This window comes from Cebidichthys violaceus, unplaced genomic scaffold (assembly GCF_023349555.1).
Source record: "Cebidichthys violaceus isolate CVI_PGR_0920_01 unplaced genomic scaffold, fCebVio1.0.p SCAF_20, whole genome shotgun sequence".
In the NCBI taxonomy this organism is placed as follows: Eukaryota; Metazoa; Chordata; class Actinopteri; order Perciformes; family Stichaeidae; genus Cebidichthys; species Cebidichthys violaceus.
In genome coordinates, this window is record NW_027176373.1 from 1,134,235 (window position 1) to 1,147,156 (window position 12,922).

At 41.5% G+C, this 12,922-nt stretch overlaps 1 protein-coding gene across 9 annotated transcripts in view; it reads left to right on the top strand.

Annotated features, from left to right (window-relative positions):
• The first annotated feature begins 4,548 nt into the window (after positions 1–4,548).
• gria4b (glutamate receptor, ionotropic, AMPA 4b) overlaps positions 4,549–12,922 on the top strand; it is a 108,654-nt gene continuing 100,280 nt past the window's right edge. For 5 of the 9 annotated variants that reach the window (XR_011103425.1, XR_011103426.1, XM_068715623.1 and 2 more), the window contains exons 1-2: positions 4,549–4,888; positions 10,014–10,172. Coding sequence is in view for 5 of the 9 variants with exons in the window: in XM_068715623.1 (XP_068571724.1) it covers positions 4,798–4,888; positions 10,014–10,172 (250 nt within the window). In the remaining 4 variants the exon portion in view is untranslated. Of the gene's footprint in view, positions 4,889–10,013; positions 10,173–11,073; positions 11,092–12,922 lie in introns of all 9 variants that reach the window. The other 4 variants (XR_011103423.1, XR_011103424.1, XM_068715621.1 and 1 more) reach the window with 1 other exon arrangement.

Genomic DNA, 12,922 nt, shown 5'->3' on the forward strand with positions numbered 1-12,922 from the left:
ATATGCCTGGGGAAGTGTGGAGGCAGTGTCTCTTTTGTCTGCACTGGTCCCATGGGGGGCGAATGCTGAGGACGCAGAGCACTAGGCTAGATCTGTCACTACTGTGACAGTGAATACAAGTTTATTCCATTGAGCTACTTTTTACCCACCTGTGTGTGTGTGTGTGTGTGTGTGTGTGTGTGTGTGTGTGTGTGTGTGTGTGTGTCTTTTATCCCGACTGACACGGTCAAAAGTGACACCCATGTGAGTTCTTTGTCACAACTAATAATAGTATTTGTCTGTAATGTTATCTTTTGAAAAGTGTTCCTTTCATACCGCATCTCCCCTACTGTCCTTGAGTAAATGTACATTTTCCCCCGTGCATCTCTTCCAAAATCTCCATTGATCGACTCCAAATTGACGACATTGTGTTTCAGTTGAGTTTACTCCCGTGGCGAGGGGGATTTCGGCCTCTTCCAAAGAGCTCACATAAGCTTCCAAATGACAAAAAAAAAAGTGGTCCCTACTTGCACTCAGCTGTCGCCCCTTGATGTCCTGAGCATGGGATTCTGCTTTCTCGTCTTGTGGTGCCTCGCTGGCCTCTGATAGCTTGTTTTCAGACACGTTCAGCCCGTTATCGCCATGCGTCCAACATTTTTAGGATTCATTTCGTGGCATAAAAGACATAATATAAGGATTATGGGAGAAAAAAAACACTATTCTCTACCAGAATCTGTGCAAAAAGTCTCCTCAGAAACCTATGGGTGACGTCACAGAGACTACGTTCATAGTTTATACAGTCTATGATCTCGTCGCCACTGTGAGGTTGCCAGGTTTGATGGGCATGCTGCACAAAAGGGCTGAGAGGATTCATAAAACTACAAATTGGAGTCTTTATATTACTGTTATTGTATGGATCGAACAAATGAGATACCGGCCGTTTATTAAACAGGTCCTGACTTCAAAAAAAACATTGTGTCTTTAAATTAAACAAATCAGAGGATGCCCAGAATCCAGTTAGCTGTTGCTGTTTTTGAGTCAGTCATAGTAACACGGTCAGAAGCATTCAGCACCACGGTCAGCTCCATTCCCATGTTCACCGTAAAGTCCTGTTGAGTTGTTGTTCACACACTAAGTCCACCCAATAAAGCACAGTTACAATCATTAGAAACTCTCGCAATGTGCTTGTCTGTGTTGACTTGAGGGCTGAAGGGAAAATCAGTTGCAGCTGTTTTTAATACAGCGACATAAATACAGTTCCTAATTGTCACACCTTGGAGCAGAGACTTAGAGTGGTTGAAGTGAAACGTGTCTCGTTTTAATGGGTTTCCTGACTGGAGACAAACTGAGTGAACATGTTATTACATTGTATTGTACACAACCTCAAAACCGGGAGACAAACAACCTTGTGCTCTTTTCCTCATCATCCTCAAGTGCTACCAAAGTAAATATTTCCAAAAAGAGAACAGACAGAAATTCCAAAAAAACTGCAATTAGGGAGCAAGTAATCAGCCTAGCGGTCCGTGGAGGACTATTGCTTTTTGCAGATTTGTTGCACAGTGAGAGACCACTTTCTGCTCCATAGCAGCAAAGAAAAAGGGAAAAAAAAAAAACTCAGCTCAAAACAGTGTGTGGTGATCATTTAGGAGTATTTTGCTCCTATATGCATTAATGATGGTTTTGTGATAAAGTATTGACAGACTGCTGAGTGGTTTCACTGGAATCATATCAGCCTCTCGAAACGTCAGCAGCATTTTCTCCAAGGGTGTAAATAAAATGAATCTTTATTGATCTCTGAGAGGAAATCAGACCTTTGCAGTTGCAAATGTAATAGGTTATACAGAATGGGAGCATTGGGAGATTATTCCTGACCTTGGGAACTTTATGTGCAAAAAAAAAAGATTTCAGCTCAAAATGTATGTTCCAGACCGCTCACGTGGTCTTCGTCTTTGAATGGTACTGGCGGGAGGACATCTGTCGGTCAAACTTTTTATAGAAATGTAATTTTTGGTAAATGAGTTTGACTGGATCTTTGTAGCGCAACCTGCTCTAGAGTTCAGACATCAGCGGAGTTGGAATTTCTGAATTACGTTATAAAATCTCATAAATATCAATATGATTTTCTGTGGCGATGGTGTCTTTAAATTAGATTCGGGATTCGGAGTTTTAGCTTCCATTGATATTATTAAGGGTGGCAGCTTGGCTTGAAAGAGTCACAGGCTGAATTTTAGTTTTAGAAGTTGAGTTTTTCGGATTTTTCCACATGACGGTTTACTGATGGCACCCGGTCTTTCTCTCATCGGCAAAACTGAATCAACTCCCTGCATTGCTTCCGACAGTGTCTCACACATAGTTGCTCATTTTCAAGCAGGTCTACCTGAGGCAACATACAAATCAGTCAAACTTGAGCAGACTGCAGCTTCACTCGCTCCTGCAGTTCCTTCTTTAGCTGCATCACCCCGAGGAGACTGTAGCCTACACTTCCTAAAGGTCTCATTACGGATTTTCACTCTGACTAAGTGACATATTTTATGGATATTTCATATTATATTCAATGCATCACAATAACAGAACAGGTCAACTGATAAACTGTACAGTAAACCCCAAAAGAGAACACAATAACTACAATGACTTGCATCAGAGATGAGTTTTTCTCATTTTTTTAAGGAAATGTTAGTATAATTATCTGTCTGAATTATGTATTTCTTTATGTTCTACAGTCACATGCTCAATAGGCTTCTTTTTTTTTGACAAATTCAATGTTTTCTTCTCCCTGTTGATTGTTCCATCAGCTCCTTTGACTGTTTTTGATGCGTGCTTTTGTACTGCAGGACGAGACGGGAGGCTCTCCTACCTTAAGGGCTGCTGTGGCTCAGAGGTAGAGCGAGTCGTTCTTCAGCTATCGATTCCCGGCTCATCCATGGCGATGTGTCCTTGGGCAAAATACTGAACCCGTAAGGGTAGGACTAGCACGTTTCTATAGAAGTTTACAATTTACTGACATAACTTCCAAATTGATTTGCAGTCTTTATGCTAAGCTATGCTAACCAAGTCCTGGCTCTAGTTTCATACTAATCACAGTATACACAGATATGTTATTTCTGACACAGGGAGGTGTTTCTGTTATTTAACCTACTCTCATTGATATAAATGGGATGGACGAAAAATAATAGAAATATCTGTCGGTATAACACAACAGTTTCTACAAAAGCTGAACACTGTAACCGTCATGAAGGTGTTGGATTTATTTCGGGACGGTTGGATTTATTTCGGGACTGTTGTATCAGACTGCATTAGTTTTAGCCAGATACCTAATAATTCTGTTTCTTCATAGGCCTTTGTAGATTTTGTCCCCCATCATGCGTCAGGGAGAAGCCAAAGCTATAAGTAGTGGTTGGGTATCACTGGTTTTGGGTAAAGTTTTCTAGGTCTCAGCATCTAGTGGCCACTAGAGGAACTGCAGCCAAAGACACATTCGTTCCTTTTATTCATTTGACAGGTTTGTTGCTGTTTATTCCAATTTTCTTGCAGAAGCTTTGAAACTTGAAGCTGCTGTCACCATTTCTCAAATAATGTTGCTGTGATCCAAAAAAAAGCGTCAAACACGCCCCTTTGTCCCACCCCGCTGCATCTGATACTACTCACACCGCACCTTTATCATCTGAATCAGATCACTGGGCTTTCATGTAACTTCCATGTAAAACCCTGTGGCATCATTATTAGATCCTCAGAGAAAATGCTCATGGAGTGTGATGACGTAAACTGAAAAAACTCACATGCTGAGTGGGTCAAACAAACCAAGAACTTACTGCCACGATAGTGTTGAGACCAGTGATTGTGTGGGCTAATAATGATATATTGTTTACATTTTACTTTTTATTTGAAAGCCCAGTCAATAGGTTTTCCTAAACCTAACTCAGTGGTTTGGTTGCCTAAACCTATGTACGTGTTTTTGCTTTTATTCTGAACTTTGAGTGTTTACTGCAACCATGCTCTGGGCTGCCCATGCGTTAGAAAGTGATACCAGGTGGTCAGTATGCGACGAGTTGGAATGACAATATGTTGAAATAATCCAATGTGAAGCCATTTTAATCCTTTAAAAGAAAGTTCATAGACAGCAATCCTTATAGGTTGTATTCAATCCTATTAATTCGGGCACTTAATGCATTTTAAATGGCACCTTTATTAAAGGTTTCATGCAGAATGGTTTGCGCATGAAGAGGTTCGAGCTAAGAACAACTATTTCCTCGCGCTAAAAGAGCTGTCTGTAATAATGTGTCACACAGTAAAACCGTCCCTTGTGAACCACGCAGTGCTCCTCGCAGACATTCACTGTGCATTTTCGCATCAGCAGCTCTGGAAGTTTTGGGGATAAACGAGGTGTGGGGACTTCTCCGCCGCTCGGTGCTGAGCGGACTGACTGACGCCCCTCCTGCCTGCCTGCCTGCCCCGCTCGGGTAAAAGGCGCATGTGTGTTATCGCTGTGATGTGAGTTGAGCCGCATCCAGACGCACTGGCCGCCGCTGGCTGATGCTCCCCCCCACTCCCCCCCCCCACCCCTCTCCACCTCATCTTGGTGGTGTTGTGCGCAAAATCTCCAGCACCGGACGGACGGACGCAGTTTGACGGCACAAACGAGCGGCACTGCGGGGGGATATCCAGGAAAATAACATCCAAAGACAGACATGGATATTTAACGGGCATTTGATATATTTTTTTTATCTCTGTTTTTTTTTTTTACCCTATGATGTTGCTTTTGCCCCGGGGGTGTTAATTAAACCTGCTCGATGTCTCTCATCAGTTTATAACCGAAACAAAATGAGGATTTCTTCTCGCGACTGGTTTCTGTTGATATTCTCTGGCTTTTGGGGACTGACAATGGGTGCTTTCCCGAGCAGCGTTCAGATCGGTGAGTGTGAGAGCCTTAAATGTAAATTCCGACCAGAAAATGAATCATGTGAGTGAATGTGTGGACGTCCTGTCCGCTGCCTCTGACCTGCCATTTAACACCCGGCACTGTACTCAAAGTGGAAATTGTTGATTTCCTTCCGCAGTCTTTAAATTTTCTTCTCTAAAATATCACGTGCAGGCAGACAGGGTGCTCTCCTCTGTTGATACTGTGCATGTTTAACACACACACACACACACACACACACACACACACACACACGCGCGCACACACACCAAATGCGCTTTGTATCTGCAGGCTACAGTGTGTATCCCAGTGCACTCCGCCACTGCAGCAGATCAGAGCAGCAAAGTGTGTGTGTGTGTGTGTGTGTGTGTGTGTGTATATTCCCTATGCAGGCTGCCTGTGTGCATTGACCGCTGTTAACAGTCTCGCAGACCCCGCTGCAATGAACCTCTGCCACGGTCCCAGGGGCCTTACAGCTCCACTCTTTCACTCTTTTTAAAAAAAAAAAAAAAATGTAATATACATCTGCATGTTTCCATTTAACAACTTAACAGTCATGGGTGGAAATTAATATGATGGATTCATGGTTTTCATTTCACAAGCTGGCAGATTGACTTGGTTGATTTAAAGGCAGGGAATGAAAAGAAGGGCACACTGTGACCTCCAGTTGGTGATCATCACAACCCTCCCCGAAAAAAAAAAATCAATTATCAGTAAAGCAGTCAGTCACACTGTTTTCTGTAAAAAAAAAATCCTGATGAAGGTGTTCAAATATTTGAAAGCATTTGCTCAAACTGACTTTTTGTCGTGGCTTTGCCCTCCACTGCACCCCTGCTTGTAGCGGAGTCGAGGCACATCAGGACCAGTCGGGCTGATGAAAAATGACAAGCTGCTCAAATGATTCTCCTTGTCCTTTTATATCAACGTGATACCCGAATCCCCGGCCTCTCCGGGGGAGGTCAGAGGTCAGGGTCTGTTACAGACAGCACCCGTGGAACTGAGGACACTTGAGCTGGGTGCATCTGTGGAACTGCTGCCATCATGATGAACATTCAAGTAATGTTTGCTGCTGATTTAAGCAAAGCTACTGCTGTGTGTGTGTGTGTGTGTGTGTGTGTGTGTGTGTGTGTGTGTGTGTGAATTTTGTGCTCACACGTTTTCTGCAATTTCAGACACCGTTTCCTGATGTTGTTCAAATTAGAAGCACTTCTCGGTATCTTTTGGCTAACAGCATCTCTGCCAATGATAGCAAACATTGCTGATGTAATACCAGTGTCGTCATATTTCCCCTCTCAGCCCTGTAATTGACCTCTGGGAGTGTAAAAACCCACTACGTGCCAGTGATTCCTCACCCACCAGACTTAAGTTAACCCTTTATCTAGTTGTGAGCAACCACCACAAAGCTCCATCAGTCCTCAGAGAAGGCAAACATCTCTGTGATCGACCCGAGCCAGCTTCAAATAATTGTCACTGAAAAAATCAACACTTATTAGCGGTGGGACATTTACTGTGTACACATGCCTGCAACACAGAAACAAGTGCACAAATACAGCCATGGCAAACAGGCTTCACCGCTGCCACAGATGAATTCTGACACCATTTGATACGTGTGAAGACGCATCGCTAAAAGCTCTTTCATAGTTCTGTAAGGCTCTACAGGTTCTCTTTTAAGGATCCTGAAGCTATCGTCACATCTTAAGAAGATCCTAACAACATCTGAGTGGCTGTGTGTGTGTGTGTGTGTGTGTGTGTGTGTGTGTGTGTGTGTGTGTGTGTGAGAATGTAATCCTTATAGATTTTTTTACTGAGGTGTTGCCAGATTCTGAGACTTAATGAGACCAGTCGCATCACCTCATGGTGAAACTCCATTTACACCTAGTATTAACACGTTATCTGGATAAGGACAAACCCCACACGTTGCAGCAGAATGCATCGCAATCGGAAATGGCCGGACAAACCACATCTGGAGGTGATCTGGCTCACATGGATCTCAGCCTGGTGTAAATGAAAGGTTCATGTAAATTCACCTCTTATTAGTACCTTAAGCCGCTTGCCGTAAAGCTTAAGATGGAAAAGAAATCCCCTTCCTTTCAAAGGAAAAATAAACTCTTGGGGGACCACTTTGATGTGCAAGACGAGGGGCAAATGACCAACAGGGGTAGTCAAGCTTGAACTAGCAAGCTTCTCCACTGGCTCTGATTATTGTCGTACAGTTGGTAAGATTAGCGTAGTTAGCAAGGCTATTGAAAAGTATCGTATAGATACCATCGTTGGTTTCAATCTGACATCCAACCCTCACTTTGCACATCTTGGCGTCCTCTGGCGACTATCCTACATTGCGTCTCTCAACGTAAAGCACGCTTTGTTTGTCTACAAGCCTGCCTGATTTGCATACGAAGATCTGATCAAAATAGCGAGCAGAGGTAACAAGAACACTGTCAACAGCAGGTGTATATTCAAAGGCCTGTGATTGGATGTCATCATTCAGATAACAGGCTCTTTGGAACCCCAAGAGTCTTATTGTTGTCAAACCATATGGTAGTGATGGTTCAAAGTCTGGGGCCCCTACAGTGCGTTCTTCTGCACTCAATCTCAATTTGTGTAACATCTAGCAGATGGGAAAGTTGTAGCTGAATAAGTGGGATTTAGATCGAAGCTCAATTTCTTTCCCTCTTTTATTTGGCGGTGAAGATAAGTTTTCATATTTGAACCATCCGTTTCTACTCGCAACACATCGGGCATTCAACTAACTCCAATGTTACTCCAAGGAGACTGCTGTTCGTGTCCAATGTTTAAGTGGACATTGACTTATTTTACCGCAGTTTTGTTATGTAACTGACGTACTAAATGTAATTGTTTTACATAACAAACATAGTTATTTTAACCCAAACCACGATCTTTTCCTAAACCTTACCAAGTACTTGTGTTACACAAGTAAAACTAAAAACTAAGTAAACCTACAATTGCAGTTTATTTAGAAAATACACTTTGCATGTCAGGAGCTGAAACTGACACTTCCAGAACCTTCACTAGAGCGGTACCAAGAGTGTCATAGCTTGAGGCTTTGGGCCACTGACCAGGCGGCTGTGTTTGACGAGTTGGGAGTGAAAGTGTGTCGATTCTAAATATGTAAAGGGAATTCCTGCTGATAGATTGCCAAGATGGTCATAATGTTCACACCTTTTTTGTAAATCAGGACTTAACACCTCCCGTGAGCATTCGCTTGCAAGTGTGAGTCAGTGGGACGTGAAACCATCATAGTGGAAATTATGTGAAGTTCAGAGCAGCTCCAGTGCTTTTTTTTTTTTTACCCATTACTAGAGTTATGCAAAACATATGGAAGGGATTTACATGAGTGAGCACCATAACGGAGAAAAATATTCTAAAGTTTACATATTATAGAGGTCAGCCATAAAAAGAACACACTGGCATTTTGCTTTATGTGACATTTATACCGTCTAATCCCAAGAAATGTAGCCTTAAGTTAGATTTTTAAATGTGAAGCAAACTGCTTCAAACCTAAAACACCACTGACATTTGCACAACCATGAACAGCATAGTCAAGATCTTTGTATTTGAAGAAGGCTGTAATGTCAAAAGAAATGAAAGGAAGAAAAATGAAACCAAGAGCAAAGTCTTATCTCTGATGCCAAACTGATTCTTGATACTCGAGCAGCACATGCGTAAAAAACTGAATGAAAATCTTTGTTGATCCAGAAGGATATTCTGAGAATATAATATCACTCTTTCTGCCTGCATTAATATGAAACAATGGTAATTTACATGCTAATCAGACTGCATCCTACATCGTCACATAGCCCAGTGGTGCTTAAAGAGTCATGAGTTGTTATAGATTAATACTGAAGTGTCAGTAATAGTGATTTAGCAGACCAATATTGGCCTTTTATTACATTTCATATAGTGTCCAGTCAGCTGTGTCCACCTCTGATATGATAGAGGTTCCTCTCTGACCAAAGCTAGCTACTAAAACAGTTAGTAAAACCCTAATGGACATTTGATAAAAGCTTTTGAAACCCCATGTGGAGATTGTCCTCACAAGAAAAACAGCAGATGTTTGTTGAAATGCCTAATACGACCTGTTTACCCGGCAAGGACCTTGGCTTCCTGTAGCCAAGCTTAACCAATTTCTGTACCTCAAATAAGGGTTGTTGTTGTTTAAGCCAAACTACAAACGAGTTGGCCCCCAATCCATAACCAGTTAGCTGTTAGCAATGCTAGCAGCAAGTGCCTAAAGCTGGCAATGTCAGTTGGTCCACCACTTTGGTGTAGACTAAAATATCTCAATAACTACTTGATGGATTGCCATTTAAATGTATCCATTGACCCAGAAGATGAATCCTAATGACTTTGGTGATCCCCTAACCTTTCTTGGTGTACCACCAACGGATAAACGTTTTGTTGAAATATCTTGGCTGGATTGGCACAGCATTTGGGTCAGAAAATCACAATCCCAAGAGGATGTATCCTACTGACTTTGATCCGCTGAATTTTCCTCTAGTGCCACCAGCAGGTTGAAATGATTTGTTCATTATAGCCGTTTTTTTCCATTTGTTTGTAAGGCAAATTTGAAGCAAACTTTAAGCGAAGCACGTTGGGTGTTTTTCCATCAATGGCAGAAACAGCTGATCGGTCATGTGAGTTAAATGTTTGCTACGTCAGAATTTATTCGGCAAAGGTGTTTCAATGTCCCATTTAATGCATCAAAGGCAAAAACATCAGCAAGTGGCAAAACTTTTTTGAGGAAGTTTAATTGGATTTGTATTTAATTCCATAAAGCTTTTCTCATGCAATACTTCAAAATGCGCATGGAAATATGTGAATGGAAAGAGGGTATTGAAATGTCTCCACAACAATAACACACGGCTTATTTTTGTCCCTTGGTTTGGTGCCCATATTAGTCCAATTCTACTTCTCCAATCAGGACCAGGACTGTTCAGAATACAGTGAAGATGGTACAATTCTAACAAAACAAGACCTATGAACATGGAGACTTAATCCGATCAAATAAGCATGTGTGGCTAAAGTCTTGTTGGTTTTCCAACTAGTGAAAATCTGGAGATAACGGTGAAATTGTTGTCTCTGTCTTTCTTCTGTGCAGGCGGGCTGTTCATCAGAAACACTGATCAGGAGTACACTGCCTTTCGTTTGGCAATCTTCCTGCACAACACCAGCCCGAACGCCTCGGAAGCCCCGTTCAACCTGGTGCCTCACGTGGACAACATCGAGACGGCCAACAGCTTCGCCGTCACCAACGCCTGTAAGTCTGTCACATTGTTTCATTTTGTGTTCGTGCACTTTGGGGTTTTGATCACGGTTAAGAAGGGAAATGAGGCTTCCTGTGTGTGAGGTAACCAGAGCAGGATCTTACCAAGATATATATGGACAAAAGTGTCTTTATTAAAGGATAATTCAGTTTTATTATAGCCAGGGTCTTAATCTCACCATCATTCTTGTGGATAATAACATAGTACTCAAGTTATAGAAGTAGTTCAACCTTATTTTGTAGTAAGGAGCTGAAGAAAGGACAACACTTCCTCTGAAACCACAAATTGTCATTTTAACATTTCTGTTTTTGCACAGATTAAACAAACAAAGTTCATCATATTAATGAATGATCTTTAAAGCAGTTTGGAAGGGTATGTTTTAAAGTTTGGACAGAGCCGGATTAATTGTTTCCCCCTTTTATAAAGCTCGGCTCATCACGTGAAGGGTTGTGTATTGGCAGGAATCTGGGGGTACAATATGCAATTATAAGTCCAGGGATACGATCCAATGAATTGCGATACTGTAAGGGAGGGGATATATTGCAATTTTTAAAAATCTAATTTTAGGAAAACCCTCATAGTATAAAGAACACATGACCATATGCATAAAAAGTTTATTTTTTTAAATTGAATCAGAACTGTACAGCGTTTGTATTTATCACAGTCCCTGTGACATCCAACATCAAAACACAACACAACACAAAATGACGAACCACTGTCTGCCACAAATCTTTGCATGTAAACTATTAATAAAGAATCAATGCATTGTCTTTGAGTATCTCAAAACATAATATCGCGGTACTCAAGTGTGTCGATAATTTCTCACAGCGCTATTCGCATAACTTGTATGATGCCCTGTTGGACCAATTTTTTGTGATTTTGCTGTGTTCCTAGATCTCAGCAATTATTTTGGTGAGTACAATGTTTTCATGATGGATAGAAATGATGATTCTAATTAGTAGTTAACCATTATATTCCTAAAACATAAGTGTCTTTGTCATCCCAAATGAAAAAAAGTGGAAATGTTTTAACTGACACATATTTAGGTCGCGTGTTTCCATCCTGCCACTAAACCAGCTCGTTGTGTGCACATGAGCATGAGTGCATGAGTGTGCATGCGCGTACGTGTGTGTGTGTGTGTGTGTGTGTGTGTGTGTGTGTGTGTGTGTGTGTGAGATGATGTGGCAGTACAGCAGTGTCTGTGAGTGTCTGCTGGTTCACATCTGATCTGAGCAAAGCCGCACACACACTGAAGGGGACAGCAGCTGTAAACACACACACACACACACACACACACACACACACACACACACACACACACACACACACACACACACACACACACAATCTCTAAACAGTAGTAGGCAGTGATTTCTTTTTTTTTTTTTTTTAGTGAACCCTGGGGAAACGTCCCGTTTCTTTGCTTCTTTCTGAGTGAATGAGTGACTGAGTGTGCGTGTGTGCAGAGGGTGGGGGTTCCCTCAGAGCCCATAAAGCACTGCAGCCTGATGTCTTCTGCTATCTGTGTTGCGATCTGGTGTTCGAAAAATCAATGGCTAAATTAAGCAGAGAATGAAGTGCTGTTATGTTTGTTTGGTAATAGAGGGGGGGGGGGGGGGGGGGGGGGTGCAGAGTGTGCGTGATGACCAGAGACATTTTTCACAAATGTTCTCTCTCTGCAATCAGACTAGGAGGGCAAGTATTTTAAAGTCTTCTTTATTATTTGATTGTATAACATCTTAGAGCCTTATATTTTCCTTGAATTTACCCTGCGGGGTTTCTGAAGTCGCATTTTGGTAAATCGGCACAATAAGAAATACGCTGAATTAGCTGTCAGCAGTTCCCTGTCTAAAAATGTACCAATGCATGTACAACCAACTTATACTGGATTACCTTAATACTGAAGAAAACATGATGATTCCTCGGAAAATTCTGTTATAAGGAGTTAAAAGGAGCGGCTTTTTTCCTTTGATTTCGAAACGGATTTATGGAAGTTTTAATTGACAATGACGATATGGATATCACCGTGTAAGTCACTCTGAATCTAAAAACATGTGCATCATGTCTGTGTGTTAAGATTGGACTGAGTTCTGACTTGGAGAAGATGGAATTTTGATGCACCTGTCCGTTTCACCTCATGCAGTATCTTTACCTCTGCAGCAAACAAAAAGTCTATTTGCTTTTCTCTGGTGGGTTTCTTGGTCTGTAGCTTGAAACCGTGCTGATGTAAGCATTCAGTTTGAATACTTTTATACCTAGAACCAACCACTATATGGTATTTGCCTATTAATGACCTCTAAGATGAAATAACAGCAGATGAAGCTGTATTGATCTCTGTTGGGAACTGAGTTGTGTGAGCATGGGATAGAATAATGCAGGGAAAAAAATAGAATTGTGGGTAATGAGCACAAGAATAGAATACATGATAAGGAATTGCAATTAAAACAATTGCAGAACATTACAGTATATAGTGTGTGTGTGTGTGTGTGTGTGTGTGTGTGTGTGTGTGTGTGTGTGTGTGTGTGTGTGTGTGTGTGTGTGTGTGTGTATACAGTGCAGTTCACTATTACAAGGAAACTTATACAACAGCACTCTGGATCTAGATCATTATGGTTGACTACATTTTATAAGCTAAAAACATTCTTAATAATTTGCAAAAAAAAAAAGCGGCTTCTCTGTTATGTCATAGTTGCATCTGAAACATCTTTGTTTCAATAATCCTTCTTTGCATTTGCTTGTATTT